The 25,556-nt window shown below is 42.9% G+C and overlaps 1 protein-coding gene across 1 annotated transcript; it reads right to left on the bottom strand.

Annotated features, from left to right (window-relative positions):
• On the bottom strand, positions 1–25,469 carry SYT11 (synaptotagmin 11). Its single transcript, XM_006271608.4, has 4 exons — positions 25,333–25,469; positions 16,842–17,665; positions 8,519–8,639; positions 1–3,086 (listed from the first exon to the last, which is right to left on the bottom strand). The coding sequence occupies exons 1-4, from the start codon at positions 25,364–25,366 to the stop codon at positions 2,776–2,778; spliced, it is 1,290 nt and encodes a 429-aa protein (XP_006271670.1). The 5' UTR covers positions 25,367–25,469; the 3' UTR covers positions 1–2,775.
• Between the last annotated feature and the right edge of the window lie 87 nt (positions 25,470–25,556).

Raw genomic sequence — 25,556 nt, forward strand, 5'->3', positions numbered from 1 at the left:
TTTAAAGTGAATCAATCTTTATTTGCACACTCAATGTGCGTTAACAAATTCAACATACAAGATAGCATTACATATTGTAGGATTAGCATACAGCATTATGCAGTTTCACAAATTTCAAGTTAGTTCTTTTGCTTTTTTTCTTTTAACACAAAGTTGAAACTGTCCAAGTTAATTTTACAATAGAAGACACAAGGTAAAGAAACCACATTTGAGAGATTCCACGGTGAGGCAGCTGTCACTAACTGTCAGTTTTACACCAAAGAAAAATTATCTGCACATCTTCAGTTTCCCATTATTCCTGAGGAGTAATGGAGCTACTCATATCTGCCCAATAAGCCTAAGTCTATTTACCCTGAGCACATTTCCTTGACGAGTTCATCTTTCCTTTTCAACTAAAGGAATCAGAATAAGGAGGTGATCTAGGCTTAAGCATACTCTTTACATTGAAGAAAAAAAAGGAACATTTGAATAGAATGTATCCTAGTAATATTTCTGCGATGGGGAGGGAAAAATATGGTTCCCCGGAGGACCAGTGACATTCAATAGCCTTTAATAACCAGACTGCTTAGTGAGGAAAAACAGAAATCTAATATATTTGCACTGAACGTCTAGAGGAGAATCTGTTCTCCTGGTCATGGTAGAGAGCCACTAGTAGTATATAAGCTACAAAGGAATTAAGACGTAGATCAAAATCTACTCTAACCTCAAGCACAAATCCTCATAATCAGGATTCAGGTTTCCCAGTAGAGTGCATGGGGAAACTCGCATTGCATTTACCTGCACTTGTAAGGCTTTGAAACTGAAATCCTGTTTCTAAGTAACTGCTATTACTCCCTGACCCGTTAACACTTTTCACAGTTCAAATGAAAGTCTGTCTTGAAAGGTGTACCTAACAAGCAATGAAAGCTACCAGTGAGAAGATTCAGCCTTTCAAAGACGCGTTGTCAGGAAGAGCTACTGGGACATAAATGGCAGGTGTTGTGCAGGTTGTCTACGTGAAGAGTCCTTGCAGCAGCAATTGCTTTACATTGTGGCTGGAAAGGGAACCGAAGGGTAAGACTTGCTCAGTTTAATCTACTTTCAATAGTAAGAAAGTGGTGAGGATCACTTTTTCGACAGGGCTCTAAAATTCAGTGGTCAAGTACTGCAAATAGTTAAATGGTTTAAAAAAAATTACTTATAATACATTATTTACATTCCACGGGGCACAGACCAGACTGGCTCCGTGGAATCAACTTAATGAACACTGAAAACTTGCAGTCTTCTGTTTGCTTTTCTGCCCACTCAATCTGCTTTGTATTTTTAAGATATAGAATTAAAAAAAAATAAAAGGCAAATTCCTGCAGAGGGATTGTTTACTATATTTTGTTGTAAACTGTTCATGCTTCGCTTGCCAATAATCTTTAAAATTATTTGTTTGCTGCCACTTGTCTTTTTACATCTCCCAGTCTGAATATAAGAAACCAACTCAAATTACTTTTTCAAAGTACAGTCATCTTGTTTACAAGTTTAGAGCAGTGTTTTTACAGTAAGATCTAAATGCAACTACCTCCAAGCTCAACTGACCTTTGCAGAACTTAGTTCTATGAACTTGTTTAAAATTAAACTATTCAGGCTTAACTTGCATAGTGCTAAACACATTTATCCAGTCATGGTTTTACATTCCATCCACAGGAGAGAGCAAGCATGTTCTACTTTTCGGAAGTCAATACCTTATAGTTAAGTAGTTTAAAACTGTTTTGTACTTCTGAAAACTAGCTTTTTTGAGAAACTAAAAGATATTTTGTGAAAACATTTGTTTCTATGTAAATTGTTTAACCCTTTGAATACGGGCTATTTAGACCAACTGTAGAATATAAAATGTTATTTCTAGTCCAATTAAGGAACATATGATTACTGTTTAATTTATTTAATTGACTTGAAGACTCACTCTCCAATATTTTGCTGCCTGATTTAAGGTATTGGGTAACGGTCATGTAGAATTTATAAACTTTTAAAACATCAGCCTTCCTACAATTTGATCTCACGTCTTTAGTGTAGATCATTTTGCCTGAACCCAACATATACATATAGGGTTGGAAAAAAATGCAGGCTGGTGCTTTCCAGAGTCCGTCATAATACAAATATTTCTCCAGAACCTCCATGTGGCAAAAGCAGTGATCAGTTTCTTAGTATTTCAGTTTTAGATGCAAATCACTTTATAGCTCCATAGCAAATACAGCACAAATAGAAATATTCTGGTACCAGGTAACAGGCTGGTTTTTTCCTTAGATAGAACTGTTCTTCCCTGTATCTCTTTGCACCAGTGCAGAATACTAAACCTTCATATATGGAAATGCAGTTAGTGCTCCCAAATCAGCAAAGAAGTGAACTGCAAGAATCAATGGGCAGACAAACTAACAAGAAACTAGAGGTGAAACAACAGATTTCAGAAACTTTGGGAGAAGCCTAATAGAGAGACCAGTTTTGGTGAATACCAGCAAAGACAGTTCGGCACAAACACAACTTCGATAGTGACAGATAATTGTATTAAAATCTGCAACTTGATATTGGCAGTTATACTAATTTTAGTTTGTATTAGGCATGCAATAGCGTGACTACACTGTTATATATATTTGTGGTATTTTTAAATTTTAATGCTTTTTAGAATTTTAGTGCCCTGCAAAATCACATCACTAAATAACCAATCAGCTGCTTCTTATGAAAGTTTAGTTCTACGACTAAAACAAGGTTTAAGTCTGTTCTCTTGGCCAGCGCTCGCTGCCACAGCCTCTGCTAGTATTCGCTCAGGCTGTGCCATTTGGCAACTGGCTTCCGGGGGTTCTCGCACACCTCTCGCCAGTGTTCCACGCCCGCTGTGGTGATGCTGTGCGCTCCCAAAATCAGCCGTCCCACCACCTCGTTTTTTGTGGTGCGGTCGAAATCAATGACTAGGAATTCAATGCTGATGTCGGGAAGGAGATCCACTGGGATATCATAAATGAAGGACTCATTGAAGACAGGATTCAAAGTGCACTTCTTCACGTGGGTCTTCTTTTTCGCTATGCGCTTTCTACCATAATAAACGTTCACCTTAACGTAGGGATCTGCCAGGAAAAAAAAAAAAAGAGAAAAAGCCAATTAACACAGCCCAGCAGCATTCCTTGGAAAATGTCTGGGTGAATTTTTTTCTCTCCTTTCTGCCTCCTCTGGTATCTTTCCCTTTTCAAGCAAATCCTGGCTTGGGGGTGGGATTTTTTTCACACAGGGGAAAAAAAATCTTACCCTTGCTTTGTTATTGGAGGTTTCCTTGCTGGTCTAGAGAATTGTAAGGCCTTTCATTCTGCATTTGAGAGGTCAAGGAAGACTTGCCTCTCTTTTGTGGCAGAGTTGGGGTGATGCTGCAGCTACAATGTTCCAGGAAAAATATGAGGGGCAAGTATTTTTGTGGGTGACATCTTTTGTTGGACCAACTCTATGGTTGGGGGGGACATAAACAAGCTCTCCAGATCTGAGGAATCTTGAGGAAAGGCAAAGTGGTACCCAAAAGCTTGTCTGTGTCCCTCCCGACTGTGCAGTTGGTTAAATATACGGTAACACCCACAAAAAATCCTTGCCTCATCTTTATCTATGAATCTCATTCATAGATTTTTAAGCCAGAATGAACCATTAAATCACATAGTTCACCCTATCCCAAAGAAACCGCAGAATTCATCCAGTTTCCCTGGTATTGAACTCAAGAGACTTGACTACATCCTTTCTAAAAATGAAGACATCCGATTTGGAGGTTCTGCACTTCCATTGTAGTTTGTTCAGTGGTTAATTGCATCACTTTTAAATATCTGTGCCTTTCTTCTACTCTGAATGTTACTGGCTTTAACTTCTATTGGTTCTTGTTAGGCCTTATTTCATCTGGTTAAGAGCACGTTAGTGCATGTATTTTTTCCCCTTAAGGTACTTCTATATCCTCAAGTCATCTTTCTTGTAAAATAGACAGACTGAATTCTCTGCATTGTTCATGGGGTGTTCCCTCCCCCACAAGTCTCCAATAATTTTGGGCCCTTATCTCCAGGTTTTAGAAGGTATCTTTTTATGTTAACAAAACTAACACATGCCATATTTTAATAGTTGCTTTAACCAATGCCATTATATGGAGGTAAAAGTCACTTTCCAAGTCTTACTACTACCCTCTTCCTAAATCCAAAGACTGCCTTGGCCATTTTTGCCACTTAACAAAGAGTTCAATTTGTCCACAATGATTCCCAAGTCGTTTTCAGTAATGTCTTTCCAAGATTCAGCCTTTCCATACATTCCATTCGATGCATATGGCTTGTGTTCTCTGTCCTTTGATGATCTTGCATCTTATCTTAAAGCACATTTTATTTTAACAGGCTTAGCTTACCAGGTGATCGAGATAGCTGTGTGTGATTACCCTGAAGGTATTTATCACATCACCAATTGTTTTGTAATTCAGATTTTTACCACCAGTGATTTTTATATTAAGCTAGTTTTGTTGTTAACTCTCTATTTTATATTTAGCTGGTTGTTTAATAATTATGACTAGCTTCATCCAGCATTCTGCCTCCCATTTAATAATAGATTTCATAGATATCTAGAGTCGGAAGGGACCTGGCAGGTCTTCAGGTCCAACCCCCTGCTCCAGGCAGGAAAAAGCACTGGGGTTAGGTAACCCCAGCCAGATGCCTGTCTAACCTCCTCTTGAACACCTCCAGGGTAGGGGAAAGCACCACCTCCCTTGGAAGCCCATTCCATAATTTGGCAACTCTTACCATAAAGAATTTCTTCCTTATGTCCAATCTAAATCTGTTCTCTTTCAGTTTGTGGCCATTATTCCTGGTAACCTTGAGGGGCGCCCTGATAAACAGAGTGTCCCTTATTGCCTACTGGCCCCCCTGATAAGTTTGTAGGCAGCCACAAGATTGCCTCTCAGCCTTCTCCTGTGGATAATACCACCTTATAGTCAACTAATTCGGCTTTCTTTCCGGGCTGCAAGAAAAACAGTTTGAGTATATGATTTTTGCATCTCTATGTATGTTTATGGGGGGGCTTGTTGGCTGTGCTGCATATGTTTACAGAAACCCACAAAAGTCTAGGATGAAAGATAAGTTCTGCAGTTCAGGCTGATGATGCCTCCAATTATTTCTGTCCCGGGTTACTTGCAAGTTGGCTTCTCTGTATGGAGACTTTTCCTTCAGGCAAGAAGTTTTACAGCTGAGGTGTGAATTCCTAGTTGCAGATGGAAAGATGGTATTGAGTCCAACAAAGTAGAAGACCTTGAATATCAAAAAAGCCTTTGAACTTGGCTCTATAGTCAATGAAGCCCGAGTTTAGAGAAATGCACAGCAGTGATGTATTTATATCAGTCTGTGGTGCCCAGCAGGTTCACTGCTGCAGTATGTGTCAATAAGAACTCTTTCCATGGGTACAGCATCACTCCTAAGTGTGAACTGCAGTAATTAATTGCAACAGTACCAAATAGATAGCTCATGATAATGAGGACACTAATAGGAGCAAGTACAGTACTATGGCCAGTCCTTGATGGAAGTGAGTAATTTTACCATAGTAACTACTTCAGTCCAAACACCCTAGAGCTGCAGACCAACCTAAAATTTTGAGGCCAGATGTCCTTATAATGGGGGACATCAAAGAGGAAGCAAATTCCTCAAAAAGCTTGGCTGTACCTGTGAGCCTCAGCTCAGTCTTGCTCTTCATCTAGGTGCTGGTTCCAGGTGGGCTTTAAGAAGGCTGGGGAATGGTCCTTATTTCCAGTTGTCTTTGGAGAGATGGAATTGGGTGTCATCCACCTATTTGGAATTATGGCTCATGTTGTTTCATATAGATCAGAGGTTCCCAACCACTGGGCTGCGGCCCAGTACTGGGCCACAAAGAGTTGGCTGCCAGGTTGTGGCATGAGCCCCTGCTTGGCTCCCCGTTGGTCTGCCTGGGAAAGCAGCTTCTGTCACTGGCAGTGACGTGCTGGGTTAAAGCTGGGGGTCAGGGCAGGCCCCAGGAGGGAGGCAGATGGCTCCGCTGCTCCTGTGTGGGTCCGCGGCACAAAAAAGGGTTGGGAACCACTGATATAGATAACATATTATATGAGGGAAAGAACTGAGCCTTGTAAAACTGCAGATGAAGGTTTTGAAGTAAAGTAATGATTGCTCAAATAAACTATCCCATAGATAGCGATGCACGCGAGAAATTTCGACAGTAAGATTTGTTTTTTATAAGTTTTGGGCTGAGGTAAAATATCAGGCTTCAAGAAAGCAAGCTAGGATTAGGTTGTGGAGAAATCCCCCTTTTTGATGGCCTCCCTACTCAGTCTGCCCACCCCAGTTTCAAACTCTGGCTGCGGAATCCACCTGGTCACTTGGTCACGGGTTTTCAACCTTTTTGCATCATTGTACCCCCCCGTGGCTGGACGCGGAGCAGCGCACCCCCCTGAAGTGGGGGTGGGGGTGGCACGGAGCTGGCACGCAGCTGGATGCAGAGCGGCGACAGCCACCATGTGCGAGCTTCCCCCGCCCCCTGCATTCACGGGATAGTGCATGGTGGTGCTCCATCCCCATCCACCCATGCATACCTCCTAGGGCCTTCTCTAGTACCCTCAGGGGTATGCGTACCCCCCCCATTGACAACCCCTGGCCTAGGTGATTCCGTTGGGAGGGGGGGGACTTGCTTCTCCTTCCTGCCCAAATACCTGTGAGGCACTAGTCACTCCACCAGCAGGTTGCTGATGTTTTTCAAACTAACTGGCCTGCATCAGCCATGTTCTGAGGATGCTGGGTTTTGGTTGGAACTTAGTGATGAGGTCAAAAAACTAATAAAATGAGTCACTCCCTCTTGGGAGGGGTAGACCTTTTATGGGAGGGGGGATGCTGAAACAAGCAAAAAGCCCCCAGAGCTCCATCAGTCTCTGGAGGAACATGCAAGTAACTTACCTGAAATTTAGCTAGTAATTTAGGATTAAGTGAACTAGACGCATACAAGCCCACTCTGTTTTGCTCAAGCAGGTTTTCTTTCAAGTTCCTGTTGTTTTGTATTCCCTCTTCACTCTCTCCCTCTTGGATCAATAAAGCTATCTGTTATAGCACACCTTGCTGTAAATGCTTATGAGGGTGAGACTAGCCTTTATAGCCCTTTTGCTTGGCTGGCTAAGGTGGGCATGGCTTTTTACTTTCCTCCCATACAGGAGGCTACTTGTGAATGCATCAGGCTGAAGGAAGCAGCCCAAAATACCATGGTGGGCTAAGCACCCCCAAGGTCTACAGGGTCTGTGTACCCCAGATGACACAGAGCCCTAATAAAGAGCAAAGCCTGGGTGGTGGCAGTGGTTACCCCAGGCTTGCGGATGTGCTCCAGGAAGGGGTTGGCCAGATGTAGGCACCCCAAGGGAGGCACCTGAAGCGTGATTTTTGGTTGGGTGCAGTGAGGCGGGCGGCTCAGCACAGCAGCGCCCTCTACTGGCCCACCACACAGGTTACATCCTTCCTAAGAGAGCAGAAAAGCGGAGAAAATCTATAAAAACAGTAAAACTTGCCAGTGGTGAAAGAGGATGACACTGGATCTTAAAACGTTTGGGATTCAAGGAAATGAGGGGCTGTGGCTGGGCAGGACTGAAGGCTGAACAGCAGCCCTGTAAAGTGTCGCATGTCCCATCAAAATGCTATCCAGCAAAAACTAGAAATAATATTGAGCATTGTCTCATGATCCATCTTACAGTATGGATTTGAGGTAGCTGTGGGTGGCAACAGCAGCAATTTGTGAGGAGCAGTGCTGCTCTGGGCAGGAAGGACCGATTATACTGACAGGTAAAGCTACTGAGCCTCCCTACAACTTCTCCAATTCTCAACAGATAACCTGATAGCCATGTACTACCTATACCTGCATTCCCCTATGATCTCACAGAAACACATCAATTTTTACTGCTGTTGAAATTATATGGTCCTGTCACATAACCTGACTCGTGCATTTGCTACTTCCACTTCCTAATGTTGTCACATTTGTCAGTCCACCATATTCAGGAAGGAGGGTAACAAGGAGGGGGAACAGGAAGATATAGTACAAAGAAAATGCTGAGATTGGAGGTGACAGAATCAGAAGCTACTCTTTAAATTGCTTTAAAAAATTTGTTTTCAAACTCTACAGAGAATTTTTCATCCCCATCTTACTCTCACTAGTATATAAACCATATTGAAGCTTTTTGTCTTGTCCTCTCAACCCTTGTCTTGTCCTTTGCCACAGCAATCAGTTCTCTTTTGTACATGCCACAAGTTGCTTTCTATGTTGCCCATGTAGGGTAGATTTTAATTTTTAGGCATTGCCTTGGAGGCATTAAATAGAAGAGCAAACGCTTCAAATGTAATTGAGGAGTTGCAACTGATCGATCAGCAACTGATCAACAACCGGGAGTTAGTTATCACCCCACTGAACAGCATTTGGTTTGTTTACAGGCAAAAAGAAAAATGGCATCAAGTGGAGTGCAACAGACCAGTCGTAGGCTGAAGTAAATAGCTTCTACCTGAGAGACCGGTGATATCCATCTTCGGCAAATGTCTAGCTTTCAGCACCACAACAGTCATTCTCTGTGCAACAGGCTGGTAAGACAGTGAGACTTGCAGCTCTCCTCTGCTAATGCACTTCTGTGAAAGAGAAGCAGAAATAATTTATAAAAACTAGGGATTCTCAACCTGAGGGGTCATAAGCAGTTGTGAGGAAGTTATGGCTCCCTTCTTATTTCACCTAGATTGCTAAATGCTAATATCCTAATGCTGATATTTCTACTTAAGGAAGACGCACTAGAAGAGCCTTTTACATCGTTCTGAACCTTTGCCACAGTGTACTGTAGAAAAAGGATCAGGAACACTGCCTCCAAGTTCAGAGGTACAACAGCTCCAAGAGATGCAGGTAATATATGTCTTAAATTTATACCAGAGGCAATTCTCCAGGGCAGGACCTACAGGTTTCTCTCTCTTTAGGGACAAGTACATTTCAATACAGTCCGCTATAATTATCAACTGGAAAATCTACATGAATAAAATCCTAATTATTTTTTGTCAGCTCATTGATTCAGAGGAAAAAATCAGTCCTCGTAGGAGTTAATACAACATTTTTACCATGTGTGATCACTAGATTTGAGCCACAAAGGTGATAAAGGGGTTGGAATGCAGGCTGCACAAGGAAAGGCTGAGAGAATTAAACATGTTTAGGCTGGAGAAAAGGATGTTCAAGGGAGAAAGGGGATGCAATAGCAGTTTTCAAGTACTTGAAAGACTGTCATAAGGAACTGGATATAAGGAAAAACTTCTTCATTGTTTGTGTGTCCAGACCCTGGAATAGACTCCCAGCAGGGGTGGTGCAGGCACCTACCCTGGAGATATTCAACAGGAGACTGAACCCCAGCAAGGTGCGTGTCATTTGACCCCAGAAGTCTTTCCTACCTAGAACAGCGGGGCTGGACTTCATGATTTCACAAGGTCCCTTCCAGCCCTAAACTTCTGTGAATAAGGAAGAGGGAGAACAGCTGTTCTCCTTTGCTACAGAGGACACAAGGTGATGGCTTTAAACTGCAGCAAAGCCGATTTAGCTTAAATCTCAGGAAAACACTTCCTAACTGTAAGAACTATAGGACAACAGAACAAGCACCTGGGGAACTTGTGGAATCCACTGATGATTTTTAAGAAGAGTCCCAACAGGCCTTTGGGCATGGTTTAGGAATACTGAACCATGCATCTGTGCAGGGGTTGGACTAGGTGACCCTTGAGGTCCTTCCCAGTCCTATGATTCTGTGGCATGCCCTGATACAGACATTTAAATACCAAGGGTAGTTTATTAGTGAAAACTTAGTTTAGGTACCTACAGGCATGGGTAGCATTCAAGCAGCTCTGAGAACCTAAACTCAGTACTTGGGTGCCTAAAGAGGCCATTAGACACTCAAGGCTCAGATACTCCCAGGAATGTAGCCATAAAACTCCTAGTGAAATCAGTGGATGTTTACGTGGCCTGAGGAATCTGGGAGTCTCAAGGCACTTTTAGGAGCTTGAATCCAATAACTTTCAAACTTGTTGGGCCCCACAGGCCCCGTTATGGGTTGTGGGGCAGGAGAGAGGCAGGAGCAGCATTAATCCTTGCAGCTGCTGGAGTCGCTGTTTCAGCACAGCTCTGGAACCCAGGGACTTGATGGCAGTTTTTAAAAGCAGGCAAGGATGGCGGGGAAAGGAGGCAAGCAGCAATAACTCTCTGTGCTCCAGAGCTGTACCAAAACAGCCAGCAATTAATGCTGCCACTTACGAGGATCCAGCAGCCATGGTTAGTCCAGCCCATGAGAAACCCCACACATTGGATCAGGGCTACATGTTCAAGACCCCTGTTATATATCAATTTTGCTTATTTGCTATCATTGGAAATTGGTTTACTATCAATGGGTGTGAAACAGCTGGCTATCAGCAAAATTGTATCAGAGAGATACCTAAATGGAGTTTTGAGGGCTGGTTCCTGTCAAGTGATGCATTCAACCCTTCAGTGCAAATGTAAACCCATTTGCAAACTGTCAGTTAAGTTGTGATATCTTAACAGGCTCCTAGCAAGGAGGGTAATGTTATAGCTGCTAATTTTGAATCCCAGTAGACCAAAAGATCATGCTTGGGGTTTTAAGATGGGTAAGAAGAGGGACAGAGAGTAGCCTCTTCAAGGGCTCAGAAATAAGAACCACAAAGGAAAGCTTCTAGGGTTACAGATTTAAAAAAAATCTCAGGAGAAACTATGAAATGCCCTTTTGGAATTAAGGCTTAGGATGAGTATGTTTTTGTGCAACTGAAAGAAGTGAATCATATTTAATAGTCTCCTTATGTTGCTACCCACTATCTGATGATACTTAAAACTAGATTGATCTGTGCATGTAATTGTAGGCAGGCAGCACAAGGCCAGACTGTTAGCAAGGTTTTTTCCTGAGGTGTCTGCCATCCCCGTCAAGGAGGAAAACGGTGCAGGAAGAGCCACATGCTGAATTTTTCTTTTTTGAGGGGATCGACAATAAATGCAACCTTCATAAGAGAATGTTGTTGTTTCTGTTAGTTGGAAGCAGTTACAAATGTTGTGAACGTGGTGAGTAGGACATAATAACTTTTCTTATAGAAAGAGTTAGGAGTATCTATTAGGGCCTGCAGCTTTACAGATGTCTTTACTTTGAAAATTCAATAAACTCTTCATGTCATACTCCATATTTTGTGTTGTATTGATAAGAAGGCTTCAGTCACAACTGTTTTGACATTTGTAGAATTATACACCTCTTCAGAAGTGTGGAGCTGTCATTGAAATTAAATGCCATTTGATGATTATAGTTATGTTGCTTACATGTATCCTTGCCTAGACAAGTGGGCCTACATGTTTTATTTAGATTGAGGTTTTTTTATTTGTGATGCCTAGACACAATTATCACTCTGGTATCTAATAATTTAGACTATATGTATGAAAGATAACTTGAGCAATGCTGATCAGTCATTCCTGGTTGTTAGTTAATTACATTAACAAAACACAAACCAATTAAACCAATTAGATAAAGCCATAAAGTGTCTCTGTCTGGTGGGGGGGGGGGGGGTGGATGCTATCCCAGAGTCCATGATCTCTGATATGAATGTAGAAACTCCTCAAAAAAAAAAAATCAGTGAATAAGGAGAAGCATTGAGAGGCTCTGATTCAGTAACCTGTGTTTTACCACAATTCAAAAATGTTCTCAGGTCAGCGTTAGGAGAACGTGAAGGGAACAGGAGTTCCCTTTGACTGCAGCAGAGTCTTATTCAGCGGCTTCTTGGCACTATCCTTCTGGATCTGCATAAAAGGACAAGCTACTGGGGAAGGAAATAATAAGGTGGAAATAAACTAGTGTTGCCAAGGGTTAGACAATCTGTGGATATTCAGTGAATACCCTCCTGGGTTGTGAAGGGCTGGTGCCTTTTTTACTCACTGCAGAATGCCCTAGATTTTACAATCTTGAACTTCCAGCCTGAATAACAGCACTCTACTTCTCTCTGAACAGCAGCAAGATAAAGCTGGGAACAAGCAAAGTTGCAGTGGTTACTAGGGAGCTACATACACAAAAACAATACAGAGAAAGGTACTTCTTTTCAGGAAGTCTAGGGCAACTCTTTGAGATGAAGTACCTACAGTTACCAGGTTTGTTTCATTCTTTTGTTAACCATTCATTCAGTTAGATTAAATGAGTCCAGTATGTATCCTAGCAAGTCATTTCTGTCAAAAGATGTTAACTCCATCCGACAGGCAGTTTGTGAGGGAACAGTAACAAGGCTGGACCGACAGGAACAGTTACAGCAGCGACCTGTCTGGACAGGAAACAGTGGAACAGCCGTGAGAAACACCACCGCACAACTGACAGTTGAATTGTCTAAACCACTAACAAGATGATGGAGGTGCTTGTTTTATAATTTCTATACAATTCCTGAAGAAGGATTCTAATGACCATTTGTTTCCAGCTGGCACATAATTTAACCCTAGAAATACAATGCAGCTGTTTAATAGAACACAGCAACAATTTACAACAGCCGAAAGCAGACAATGAAGAGGAGAATCCCGTGCCCTACCGATTCTGAGCGCTAAGTAGCCAAAATAAACCAACCGTTAAAGGCAAGTGAGAATTTGAATGCACGTTCCACCTTCTCATTGTGCTTGTGAGCATATTACTTGAGCATGTCAGTCTGCTCAGAGAGCTATCAGGAGTAAACCCAGGTGCTAGAATTTGCATATCTGTCTTTTAACCTGTAAAATATGGGGAGAAATCAATCACTCAAAACTATTCTGCAATTTTTCCTCCTAACAAACTCACTGAGTTTCACAGTCCCTTCAAGGAATTTATTTTTAAAAGTCGTACACATAAAATTAGAAGCAAGACGCAGAGTTCTGCATCTTATAATGCTGCCACTCTACGTACGACTTATAAAAGGGTTTTAACTGGCTGTTTCCCAAGGCTGCCTTTACGGAGAATCTGCAGTTAGTCTGCTGACCCCAATTCTTGGCCTAGTTTCTGTCTTCCATTACCACATGTATTTATTATACACCATTCTCTGTTGCACATTGCTGCAGTATCTGGGGAAGAAATAGTATTTTACAGGACTGAATTTAACATTCCCCTCCTTAAGAAACAATGCTTGTACTGCCTAAAGCAGCCACCATTGTTTTTAAGAAGTCACGGTCCAAAAAGGTGATGAACCACATGGGCAGAGCGAGGGTTTTGAGCAGAAGGGGTACAGATGGTACAGTGCATGGTCAGATAGAGCACAACATTTTTCCTCCTCCAGTTACAGAGAAACAAGAAGCTTTATTAATAAGGTAGGGGCCTGGTGCTACATTATTCAGTTTAAGATAAAAGCAGAAACAAATATAATTTTATTAGAATGTGCACTCGTATACTAGATTATATAGAGAGAGTTTAGAAAAACCCAAACTAGGCAACAATAGTAAAAATATATTGTTTTGCTAGTACTATAGTCATTATAGTTAAATGTGCATCTTATTCAGATTAATCAAAATAATCTAGTCTTGAGCATCCTGACTGTCTCAAATACTTCGGTGTCATCATTTCTACACGAGCTAATATTACCACACCTGAGTTAAGGTTTCTAGCTAGAGCTAAAAACAAAATTTGCAGAGCTGTGAAATAGAAGACAGACATTACCAGAAATAGCTAACAGCCAGCAAAGTTGTAGAAGAAAAAAAAAAATAGTTTGAAAAGTAGACCATACAGACTATTAAAAAGGAGAGAGAACTGTTAATAGCTGTGAAGTGAAGAGATTAGTCAGGACTCCCTCAGTGCTGCCTGAATAGAAATGCCACTGCCCCTCCAAGGAAGCTGGTTTGAAAGTTTGGGTGAAGCAGGAATCAAAGGGGGGTGGGGATGTCAGGTGCATGACTGCTCCCACCCTGCTATCCACCCCTGGCCATTCAAGATACTAATTCCCAGGGATAAGGCCTTTTCACAATTGAGAAACAACCTGCACCAAGTGATGCATTTTGTCTTACACTCTAAAAGCAATAGGTCAGGTTCTAGCTGCTCCCTCAGGATTAGATTTCAGCATATGGTATCCAATAGTCAACACAGCACTGTGCTGTAGGCCCAAGTCTGTTACACCGTGCAAGTCCTCTTTGCTGTTCTGGCAATACCAAGGGGTCAGGAAGGTGTAGCTTGTCTGCCCATCCAATGGTACAAGTATGTGGAAGTGCAAGAAGATTATGCTGGAACATTACTGCACTCCAGCTTTGGATGGCTGGTACAATGGCATATTTTGGACCATCACCAGCAAGCATGTTTTAAAATAACCTCATCCCATTAAGCAGTGGAGAGGGTAGGGGCAGTGGAAAATCCCAGACCTGTTGATAAAGCCAAAATATCTCTGATTAACAAGCTGTCATGGCAGGATAAAGGAGGAAGAAGTATCTTCTGCAAAGTGGATGATTCCAAGTCCTAAACTGCTTTTCTGTATAAATGACCAAATCCTTTTACTGCATCCAGATGCGAAATGGCAGCTGATGCAGAGCTTGGAGTTCTAGTATAATGTGCACTGGCAGGATGCCTTTTCTAAAGGCTGAGTTGCCACATACTATGTCAGTGGGAACTCTTGGGCAGTCCCAAAGTTAGAAACAATTTTAATTTTAACTTCAACATGCTATTTGCTGGTTTTCATTCTGGGCCCTTTTGCAACCAGACATTACAATATTGACGAACAGCACTGAGAGGACCTAGTGAAAAAGCGAAAAGAGGGCACAGTATATCCATCTCAATCTCCTCCAGGGCTTCAACACGTTGAACAAGAACAGTGATGATGGAGCCCCTAAAAGAGGGCAGTCCTTGGGGAAAGTGTGCAACCACCCATTATGGCTCTCTGGAACATCTCCAAAAGAATAAAGACATCCATCTGTAAGAGAATGCCTGCCCCTGCCAAGTACCAGATGAGTCAGCAGCATCTCATGATCAATACTAGCCAAGGCTGTAGATAGATCTAACAGTGTAAGCACAGAGGTACGACCTGCTTATAGCTCTGGTGAGATCATCCCCTGAGCAACCAACAGCAGTCTTGTGCACCTCTACTGATATAACTTAAATAGCTCTGAGGCTCTCTCTAAACTGGGGTCACCTCCCAGAGCCACTCCATGGGCCACAGCACTTTGCAGAACCTCTGTAGTGCTGGTTGCTCCTTCTCTGAAGAGCTTGCAGAAGTTCAACAAAAATGGGTATTTTAATGTCCTTTTGAGCTGCCCAAAGCCAGTAAAGAAGAATTAAGGTACTGGTGAAAAATCTTTCCCCCTCATCTTTCGCCATCTAGCAGCCATGTATGTTTGCTGGATATTGAAAAATTATCATTCGGTGATTATGCAGATCACTCTTCCATTGCCAAAGCACAGAGAACTGCAAAACTATAGAAGCACAGCTATACATTACTAACTGCCTGGCATCCCTACTGTTTAGCTTGTCACAGCCAGTCCATTTCTTTTCATATCAACGGCAGGCACATTTGACCTAGAGATGGTCACACATCACCTCACCCAGTCAGACAGCTGCATTAAGTCCTTCCCAGTGAAAGAGACAGTGGCCTAAATTAATTGCTTTTCAGAATCAGAGAGGCGGGCAACCTACCATGTTAGTCTGAATTCAGGCAGGAGGTATGCCAAGGTGGTACCTTGAAAACTGACTAGTTTGGAGGGACACAAGCTTTTATAGACAGCAATCCATGTTGTCATACTGCCTTACTTTCTGCCTGTCCCAGAATGGAGACCTCCAGTTAGCAACAATTCCCCTTTCCCAAAAACTAAATAAGAAACTTTCTGTCAAATCTGTAATGTTTCAGTGGGTTAGTATGGCATATTCCAAGTCTCCAACTGGAGGATTTACTGAGAAGCTATTGAGTGCTTAGCTTTGGTTTTTGTTTTGAGAGAAACTAGAAATTTTGGCAACATAAAAAAAAAAAAATCTCGCCACAGGAATAACACAGACTGATTTTCAGGATGTAATTACAACAACAACAACAACAAAACAGCTGTGTGTTTTATCAGCAGTTTATTTAGCTCAAATATTATTTGCAGTACTAGTTCTAGATACCTCCAGGCTGATTTCAGACAGGCCGAGCACCTATAATTTTAATGCAAAGGCATTGCTCAAGCAAACCCTCTCTGAAATTTCTGTCCCTAGCGCATTAAATTTGCAATTTAAGATGAAATCAGCACTAAACTATTTTCACTTTAGAAATGTTATACTAAAACAAGTCAATCCATGTCAAAGGTTAATTACTCAAATATAATTTATTTTTAAGTTTGCCTGATGGATATTAAACAAAGGAAAAATAAAACATTAAACCCAAAGCAGAGGACAATGAGAATCTACAACAGCAAGTTACCAGAACAACCAGCACTTAAGGCATCCTAAAAATCTTCCTCCAGGCTGCTGTCCTCCATGCTTCACTGTTTTGGTTAGTAACATGCTGGAAATTACTTTTGTAACTGTAACACCTAGGTGTGTGAAGCAATATACAGATTAAATGGGAAGTTTGATTACTGAGCACTATGTCAGAGGACAGGCACACGACTTTGGCTTTCAGCCAAATTACACAAAAATATGAAGTCCAATCCTGACAGCCGTTCTTACACAAGCGTTCTCATTGACTTTGCTGAGACTAGTGCAAGTAAGAGCTACGCATGCAAGTCAGGGTCACAGTATTCATCATTCTTAGACACACCGAGTCCTCCCCAGCAAAAGAACAGCCTAATTGGGGATCATGTTACAAGGGGTTACAAGCATATACAGCACAAAGCATCTCTCCAAACTAAAACAAGTCACTTACTTGTATGTTCCTTTTGATGATCTCCCTAGTGAGCTGGACCTTTCCAGTGCTTGGATCTACCCCAGCAAGCGGCACCATGACTTCTCCAATCACATCATCTCGTGAGAAACGATCAAAGCTCAACACCAGGAAGTGGAGCACCAAATCCTGGAGCTGGCTGTAGGGGATCCCGTAGAAGGTGAAAGTCTCATCAAAGACAGGGTCCAAGGTCTTGCGAAGCACACGAGTCTTGACTCGGTGCCTTTTGTCTGGAAGAATTGTCATCTTTATGTAGGGATCAGAGCTCTGTGTATGCTCATCCATCATGGGCAGCCCATGGGCTTCTTGAATGGTCACCACCAATGCTTTTTTGGGAAAGTTGTAGTCCACTGAGAAAGTCAGTTCTCCCAGCAGGACATCCTCCTCTGGGGAAGATGGGGAGGAGGTTTTACTCCCACCTGGGGTGAGGCTTTGATCTGGACTTAGTTCATCTCCAAAATCCATTTTTATTGGGAGCTGATCAACACAGGGGGTTGCATTAAGTCCATCTGGGGTCTTCTCAGAGCCCAGTAAGCCAGCCTCAGCAGCATCCACCAAGAGGTTTCCTTTTCCGGTATCCTTGGCAGTGCCATTCTTGTCTCTCCGGATACGGTTAATTTTCTTCTTGTTACTCAAGGTCTCCGGGTAGATACTGATGCCTTTCAGCATATGAATGAATTTGTAAGGAGGGTTTTTGTGCTTTTTTTCTGCTTGTTGGTGGCAGCATGTCCACACAAATACCGTTACTGAGACGGAAACTACAAGGACAGTAGCACCAATGAGCCCTGCTACAACTGGAGAGACATCTGCAAAGACAACAAAACAATCTGGGATGAGCCAGTGCCCCCAAGGTTTCTGTATCTGTGCAGAACCTAGTACAATCAGTGATGCTATCAAATTAACATGAAAAATTTTTTATTCTATGTTCTTTATGGCAAACTCATTAGGAACCTTAAATGTTTTCCTCGATTTATTTTTTGCCATGGAGACATTTCCTACTCCTTTGCCATAGCTAACCCAAGTTTCACTTAATAAAAACGTCTACTTTTTTTGATTGTCGTATCCCACCAACTCCACTTAGTGTACCATCACCATTGGTGTCAGCACAGCTCCAAGAGAAATGCTTCAGTGACCTGCAATTTCTTGATTTAAAGAGGAGTCTTTACACTTTTTTATGGCTTCTTTAAAAATATTACTCTATTCTACTATGCTGCCAACAACTACAATAAGTAGTTAGACAATTTATTTATAATCCTGAGTTGTGTAACAATTGATTCAAGTTTTGTCCTTGAAATGTTTGGCACAGGATTATAAATCATCTTCATATGCTGGGACTTTTATATAAACCGTTGCTATGGTTTGGAAACTAAAAGCTATAATTTAAATAGCCTAAAGTGGACTTGTTCTTACATAATTTTCACAGGTTTTGCAAGCTTTTACCACTTGAATTGAAAACTTGTTCAGGTAGGTTTTTCATGACACAATGGTGAGTCCTGTCTACACTTATGACTTAGCAGCTACTCAGCAGCATCTTTGCTATTGGTTCTTATGATGTAAATTTTGCCCAATGCACACTTTTCCTACCATAGGTGCATACAATACTTTCTTGAAATTTCCAGTTGCCAGCTCCATCAAAGGGAACATTAGACTAGGAGTTCAGCCAGCCATCAGTGTTTAAAGCACTTTGTCACCTAAATTGTTTAGAACATGACCTGGTAATAAAAAAAAATACCATCTGCTACTTGTGCCATACCAACATTAGCACTCCAACTAGTGTTAGCAACAGCATGCAGTTTTTCAGTAAAATGGGTAACTGTAGACAAGGGCCCTTAGTCCTCTGACAGTGTGAAGCAGCAGCTCTAAAATGTGAATTTCTCTTCTCATAATAACCCAGATGACAGCTTCATTTCTAACTGCATAAGACAGCAGACCATGATATGAAATTCTGCACAATCTCATTTTGCTGTTATAAGTGCGTGTACCACAGCTTGAGAGTAGTTGTGGGGAGAAAATCCTGCCTCCACCTCACCCCACATGCAGAGACCTGCACAGTCCTATAAGAAGCAGCAGTCAGTAGTGGAAGAGATGCTGCAACAAACATGCTTTTAAAAGGTTATATGTATACAATTAACATTAAGTGTATCAAACAGGCGTGTCATAAGAAAAATAGCATCAGTCAGCCCTGTATACAAATATTTTTCTAGCAAGGCAGCTTAGTTGCATGTATTGTATTTTGTATAACAGACTGTAGGCACAGCATTATAAGAGATGCTACAGATAGAACGGGAGGAAAAGACCAGCACCATCACTACACATGCTTCCAATTTCAGATGTCAGAATTGAGATACTGGCTGGTGTATTTTATGCAGATGCTCAAAAATTAATCATCTTCTAATAGGCACTGTTAGTCTCCTTAAATAGTTCCCTCCTTCCATGCTGTCCAGATAACCCCAGGGACCCTGCTAGGTTCTAAACGTTTCATATGAATTATCCCTCTCCAGAAGCATAACAAGCTCCTTTAGTGCCCTGGTCAGAGTACTGTGGAAGGAGGGGGCAAAATGGCAACATGGACTGGTCTTTGTTTCATTATTAATACTCCCTGTTCAGAGTTTCAGCAGGCTCCATGCTGCTTCCTATGTAGCAATTTTATTTGCGCTTTCCCTTTGAAAAGCAGTAAATAATCTCATAGCTAATTTGCATAAATTTCTACAATTCGCCCCTTTCTAGATATTTGAGGTTATACACCACAGACAAAGAGGGTGCCAAAATCCTTGTTCTTGCTCATTTTGATCTCAAAATATATGTCTTTATTACATGGGCGCTATAACTTCTTGAGTTTGCAATTCTGCTAAAATACTAAGCATAACTAACTACTGGAAGAATATGCAGTGGTCATATGGGAAATAAAATATAATCCTCAAAGCCTGCAATAGAAGCTTCTTGCTATTGTTTTTAGACCACCTCCAGATGGGAAATGAGAAGCGGGGAAAACAAACAAAAAGTAAACAACTCTCTTAGCTGAAAAGGCTATTTTTCCTAAAAGGCTTAATTTTCATTTTAATTTTTCATTCAACAATTTTTATTTTACTAGGACTTCTACCTCCCTGGTCTTAACTGTAAGGTCATTCTAACCAAAAGTAGTAAACATTATCGAACCCAGTGACTGTGGTGCAGTTGACAAGAACTCTCCAAAGACCTTGGGTATCATGGTTCTATTTTTCCTCCAGAGGACTGTGCAGGGAGAGAAAACCCAAGTGTGTTAGATACAGAGTCATTGCCAAACTGCATCAGACTACTGATCTGTCTAGCCTCCTGTCTAAGAGAATTTAGTACTATGTGCTTCAGGAGAAGATTCATGGAAACTCACAGGAGGCAGTTAAGAAAGACCCTGTAAGTGAGAGAGGTTTCTTCTTTAAGCCCCATTAATCAGAGGTTGGCTTATGCTGTGGGGCCAATGGATTCATATCCCCTCCAAGACATACTGTTGTAACTATGGATGTTTTTAGTCTTTTATATAGCTGTCCAATCCTGTGTTCAGTCCTGCTTATTTCTTGACTGTGTGGTACTACATAAAAGGAGTGAGACTTTTCTTTTCTACATAAGGAACATGCAGAAGTCCGCAGAAATTGTGAATAATTTTGGGTATGCCCATTATAACATAAAGAAGTTGAATATATTCTACTGCAGACTTCTAAAATGTTACCAGTTTGGGGAAATAACTAGCAGCAGACAAGGAAGGCAGAAAAAGAGCCCTGATGTGTACAGTATCTGAAATACGCCAATTCCAGGGATGTAAAGTACCAGGCTTTTTCTGTCCACTCCAGGAGATGGAGACACCCATATTTCATTAATGCACTTATCCTGTGGATCTTCTAGGAGCTCTCCTAGTGACTACAAGAGGATGCATGTCATGGATGTACTGACCCAACGTGTCATAAATTGCAGCACTGCAGACAAGGCTCAAGTATGTAAGCACCAAATGAAAGTTAAAAATAACTGATAAAAACCAACTCTGGATGTCTCCATTTAAGAGCATGAGAGTTTTCCAATGCTTATTCTGAAGTCTTTCCTATTTCCTGACTAAATTTGTGTTCTAGCAGTCTCTCAATCAATTTCTGCATCTTAGCCTAACTCCTAGTGCTCTTCATGATCTACTGGTTTCCTTCATTCTTTCCTTCTTCCCTTCTTTGTCTCTCTTATCTGCCTCCATTCAGTGTCCCTTCTCTTTTCTTCGGACCTTCCAATCAGCTAATCCCCGTCTAACAAAGTGATGGTGAGACCAGCCAGACTAGGAAAACAAAAAACAAAAAAACAAACCCACAATAAATGAATGTTTTCAGATGATCCTACTGTACAGTACTGCTTATGAAGAACATTCCTCTTCCTCTAATCTTTTTGCCCTTTCAGATTGAAAGGTCTTCATGGAAGGGACTTTCTTTGTGCATCTAGGCTGCCTCACACAGTGAGAACCATGTCCTTGCGGGGATCATTAGGGTCTGCTCTAAAACAAACAGATAAAAACATTTTTTTTTCTTCCTCATGGGCAACACCACCTAATGTGAGAGGCCTAATTCTTCACTCTATTATAGCATGTTAATGTGCGTCACACCATTGACTTAAATGGAGTTACAGGCATATAACCAAATTAATGAGGGAGAAAATCAGACCTAAAACATGCATTTTCAAAGGACTTTTCTTCTTTGGAGTACTAGCTAGAGACCAGGCTTCCTTGTCTTTTAAAATCAGATCCAAGTCATATGCATTTTGACCAACACAGCTCTAGAAGAAGAATTATTGGGATAGTTCTTTGAAAACATCAGTCCAGTGTTCAGCAGACATCAAAAAGGCAAATGGAGTGTGTTAGGGTATATTAAGAATGGAACTGAAAACAGAACGCCACATCACTGTATTAATCCACCGTACACCACCACCTGGAATACCGCGTGCAGTTCCAGTCCACCCACCTCCAAAAGCATATAATAGAGGTAGAAAATGTACAGAGGAGGGCAAGGATGATCAGGGGTACGGAGAGGTTTCTGTACAAGGAAAGATATGACAGAAGCCTATAAAATAATGAGCAGCATAGAGACAATAAAGAGGGATTTACTATTTCTAATCTGTCTCACTTCTACAATAAGGAGCTGTACAACAACATGATTAGGAAGAGAGTTTACAACTACCAAAAGGAAGTTCTCTTTCCACTCAGCTTGTAATTAACTTGTGAAACATATTGCCATAAGATGTTGTATAGACTGGCAATTTAAGGAGATTCAAAAGAGGACGAGACAAATTCACGAAGGAAAGGTCCATCAGTAGATCTTAAACGTAATAAGTTATGGTCGCAGCTTCTAAATTAGGACTTCCTAGGCCTCTAAATGCTAGAAACCACAAGGGAAGAGGTGAAGAAGGAAAGATCAGTCCAGACAGGCTATATAAAAAAAAAACAAAAAAAACCACACTTTCCCTTAACATCCAGTCCCTGCTGCTGTGTGAGATGGGATATTCTGCTGGACAGACCTGTGGCCTGATTCAGCATCTCTTACATTCTTATGGCTCTCATCTGTCTTGCATTCAATTACTGTCTCGCTCAAAGACATCCTTCCTATATGTGAGAGAAGTGTAAAGTGCTCCATCTGGGGACGAACAATCCCCAACATACACACTCGGTGGCGCCAAACAGACTAGCAACACAACTGAAAGAGATCTAGGGGTAATAATAGGCCATAGTATGAATATGAGCCACCAGCACAATGCTGTAGCCAGCAGGACAAACAATACTCTGGCATGCATCAACTGATGCGTCTTGAGCAAAACCAAGGAAGTGATTCTACTGCTTTACTTGGTACTGGTGAGACTGCAGCTGGAGTACTGAGTCCACTTCTGAGCGCTGCACTTCGACATGGATGTGGTAAAGCTTGAGAGAGTCCAGAGAAGGGCCACCCATATGATCAGAGACTTGCATGGCAAGGCGTACAAGGAAAGACTGAGGGATTTGGGACTCTTCAGCCTACAAAAGAAAAGGCTGAGAGGGGACTTGGTAGCAGCTTACTACTACACCAGGGGAATACATCAAGGGCTCGGTGAACAACTGTTCACCAGGGCACCCTTGGGAAAAACTAGGGGTAATGACCACAAAATCCTGGAAGACTTTTTTCCTAATGTTGAGTCTGAAATACATCTTCATAATTAGTGTCCAGACTGTGGAATAAGCTCCCTCCAGATGTGGTACAATCACCTACCCTGGAAATCTTTAAGAGGAGACTGGATGGTCACATTGCTGAGGTCACTTCCTGCCATGGCAGGGGGTCGGACTTGATGATCTGCTCAGGTCCCTTCCGACCGTACCAACTATGACCCCAGTTGTCTTTCCTGCCTAGTGTGGCGGGGCTGGACCCAATGATGTTGCGAGGTCCCTTCCAGCCCCTTACAATCTATGAAACTAAAAGAATAAATTTGAGTGCCTACAAGAGCTGCTCTAATTAAAGCACCCAGAGTGTCTTGTGTATCAGGGTCCCCATGCTGAAAAATGGCAGCAGGGGCTCTTTAACTAAAGTCTGTCAAACGCGCTTTAGTTAAAGTGCCCCTGCCTTTTTTTCAGCATAGGGATGCTGATACATACGACATGGAGTCTGCTGTAATTATCGTGCAGTGAGGCTGCTCCGACACTTGTATAGGCACCCAATAAGAGCAATTGTTTCAGGCAAAACTACTGAGCTGTATGAATGAAAGGCCCAGTCACTCTGGGATGGTTTGTAGACTGGAGGTATAAGGCCAAGGACATGCTACAGATGTGAAACATTATATTAACTAAAGGTATGTCCACACTGCAAACAGCAGTATAGTCTGGACAAACCCAAGCTAGCTTTGGCTCTAGCGGTAATTCCAGCTACAGCAACATGAAGCTTAGTGCAGGCTAGCTTAGCTCACCAGATTCAAAGTAGCCCAGGCATCTCTGGAATCTAGACTGCATGGCAGGCTGTCAGGTAGACATATTCTACATTGTCCTCTGTAAAGCTGATTCACATTAGCATTAGTGACATTATTTGTCTTTTTCTGCACACAGATTTGCGCCAAGTTGGCTAAATTTGGTTTTTAAACTAATTTAGTTAAGCTTTTTGCGGATACTCATTTAGTCGAGGTATCCTTTATTAATTTAGTTTACGTAAATTCCTCAAGAATTTTGATATACATACCAAGTCAACTGAAAGCCATTTTAATCTGCTTTAAAAGCGTCCACATCATGATTTGCACAGGTTGAATGAAATTGGTTTAAAAATGAACTTGTAGTGAAAGCATTGCAAGTTTGTTTGTAGATAAGACCTTTGGCATGAATGACAAAAAGAAGTATTTTCAACGTCCCCTGATGTAGAACATTTTCCTTCAGGCACGCACAAGGAACCACAACAGCGAGTACTCCTCGTTCTGGATACAGACGTTAGCTGCGATAGGTTTTACTTAGGGTGCCATATCATTTGTTAGACAGCCCTATACTTTAGGTAGCAAGAATGATGCACGAAGTACGTTTAATTTGTGAGCTCTCTGGGGCAGGGATCTTGTTCCAGTTGCTTGTAAAGCTCATACCATGCTACTAGCATCCCAATTTGAACAAGAGCCACCACATAAGGAGATTTCAGCAGGTTTGTAGTTATTTACCTATAAGAACGTGCAACTTACTATTCTTTTGCTTTTCTTAATTTATCGAGTGTTTTTAACACCATTGTAATAACCTATCAAGTCTCCCTGGCAAAAGTGTGCTTGTATGCAGCGCCCAGGCTCAACGACTGCGTAGACCCGCGTGTCAAGAGACGCGCTGCGCACCGGATGGGACAGACGACGTGCGGAAGAAGCGATAAATGCTAGAGGATAAAAGAGGAGGTGGAAATTGTGTTTGAACCACGGGACCGGACTGAGGAGCGCGGCGACGCGCTCGCTCAGCCTCTCTCTGCGCTGGCGACGCTCGTGGCCCGACGCCCCTTATCAGCTCGCCTTTCCGTTCAACTCGGAAACCCCGCGTGGGCTGGACCTCCCGGTGCCGCCGCGCCCAGCTCCCCTACCCCAGGCTGTGCCACCGGGGCCTAAGCGCGGCCTGCTGTGGTGCCAGGATCCGGGGTCTCGCCCAGCGCCTCCTCGGCCCCTCCCGGGCGATGCTCCAGGGCGGGCCGCCCGCTCTGCCCCCCGGGAGGCGCGAACAAAGGCTCCGGCGGCGGCAGCGCGGCCTGGCCCGGAATAGACATCACGTCATCCCGCCCGCACCTGCTCCCGCGCCCCCGGGGATGGGGTCGGGGTCGGGGCCGGGGCCGGGGCCGGGGCCGGCCCAGCGCCGCCGCCCGCACGGGGGGGAGGAGGGAGGGCGCCCCCCGCAGCCGGGAGCGGAGCCCCCACGTCCCCCCGGGCCGAGCCCAGCCCAGCCCCTGGCAGCGGGCCAGACACCGCGGGACGGGGCCGGGCCAGGGACGGGGCCGGCCGCACTCACCCAAGCCGGGCTGGACGCTGGTGATCTCGGCCATGGCCGCTGCGGCTGCGGCCGCGCCCTGGGGATGCTCCGAGCGGGATGCAGGAGCCGCCGCCTGGTCCCTCCTGATGCAGCGCAGGCCCCGCCCCCGCGCGCCCCGCCCCGCCCCTGACGTCACCGCCCCGCCCCCGTGCCTGACGTCACCGCGGAGGCCCAGCCTCGCCCCGCGCTCCCGCAGTGACTCG

The sequence above is a fragment of the Alligator mississippiensis genome, chromosome 15 (genome assembly GCF_030867095.1).
Source record: "Alligator mississippiensis isolate rAllMis1 chromosome 15, rAllMis1, whole genome shotgun sequence".
Taxonomy (NCBI): domain Eukaryota; kingdom Metazoa; phylum Chordata; order Crocodylia; family Alligatoridae; genus Alligator; species Alligator mississippiensis.

Bases quoted from the DNA above. Each gene is read 5' to 3' on its own strand.
- SYT11 (XM_006271608.4), bottom strand. From the start codon at position 25,366: ATGGCCGAGATCACCAGCGTCCAGCCCGGCTTGG. The intron at 8,640-16,841 runs GTAAGTGACTTG...TCTCTTTCACAG, and splicing joins TCATCAAAAGGAACATACAA to AAGTGCATTAGCAGAGGAGA. The intron at 3,087-8,518 runs GTAGAAGCTATT...TTTTCCTGGCAG, and splicing joins GGATATCACCGGTCTCTCAG to ATCCCTACGTTAAGGTGAAC.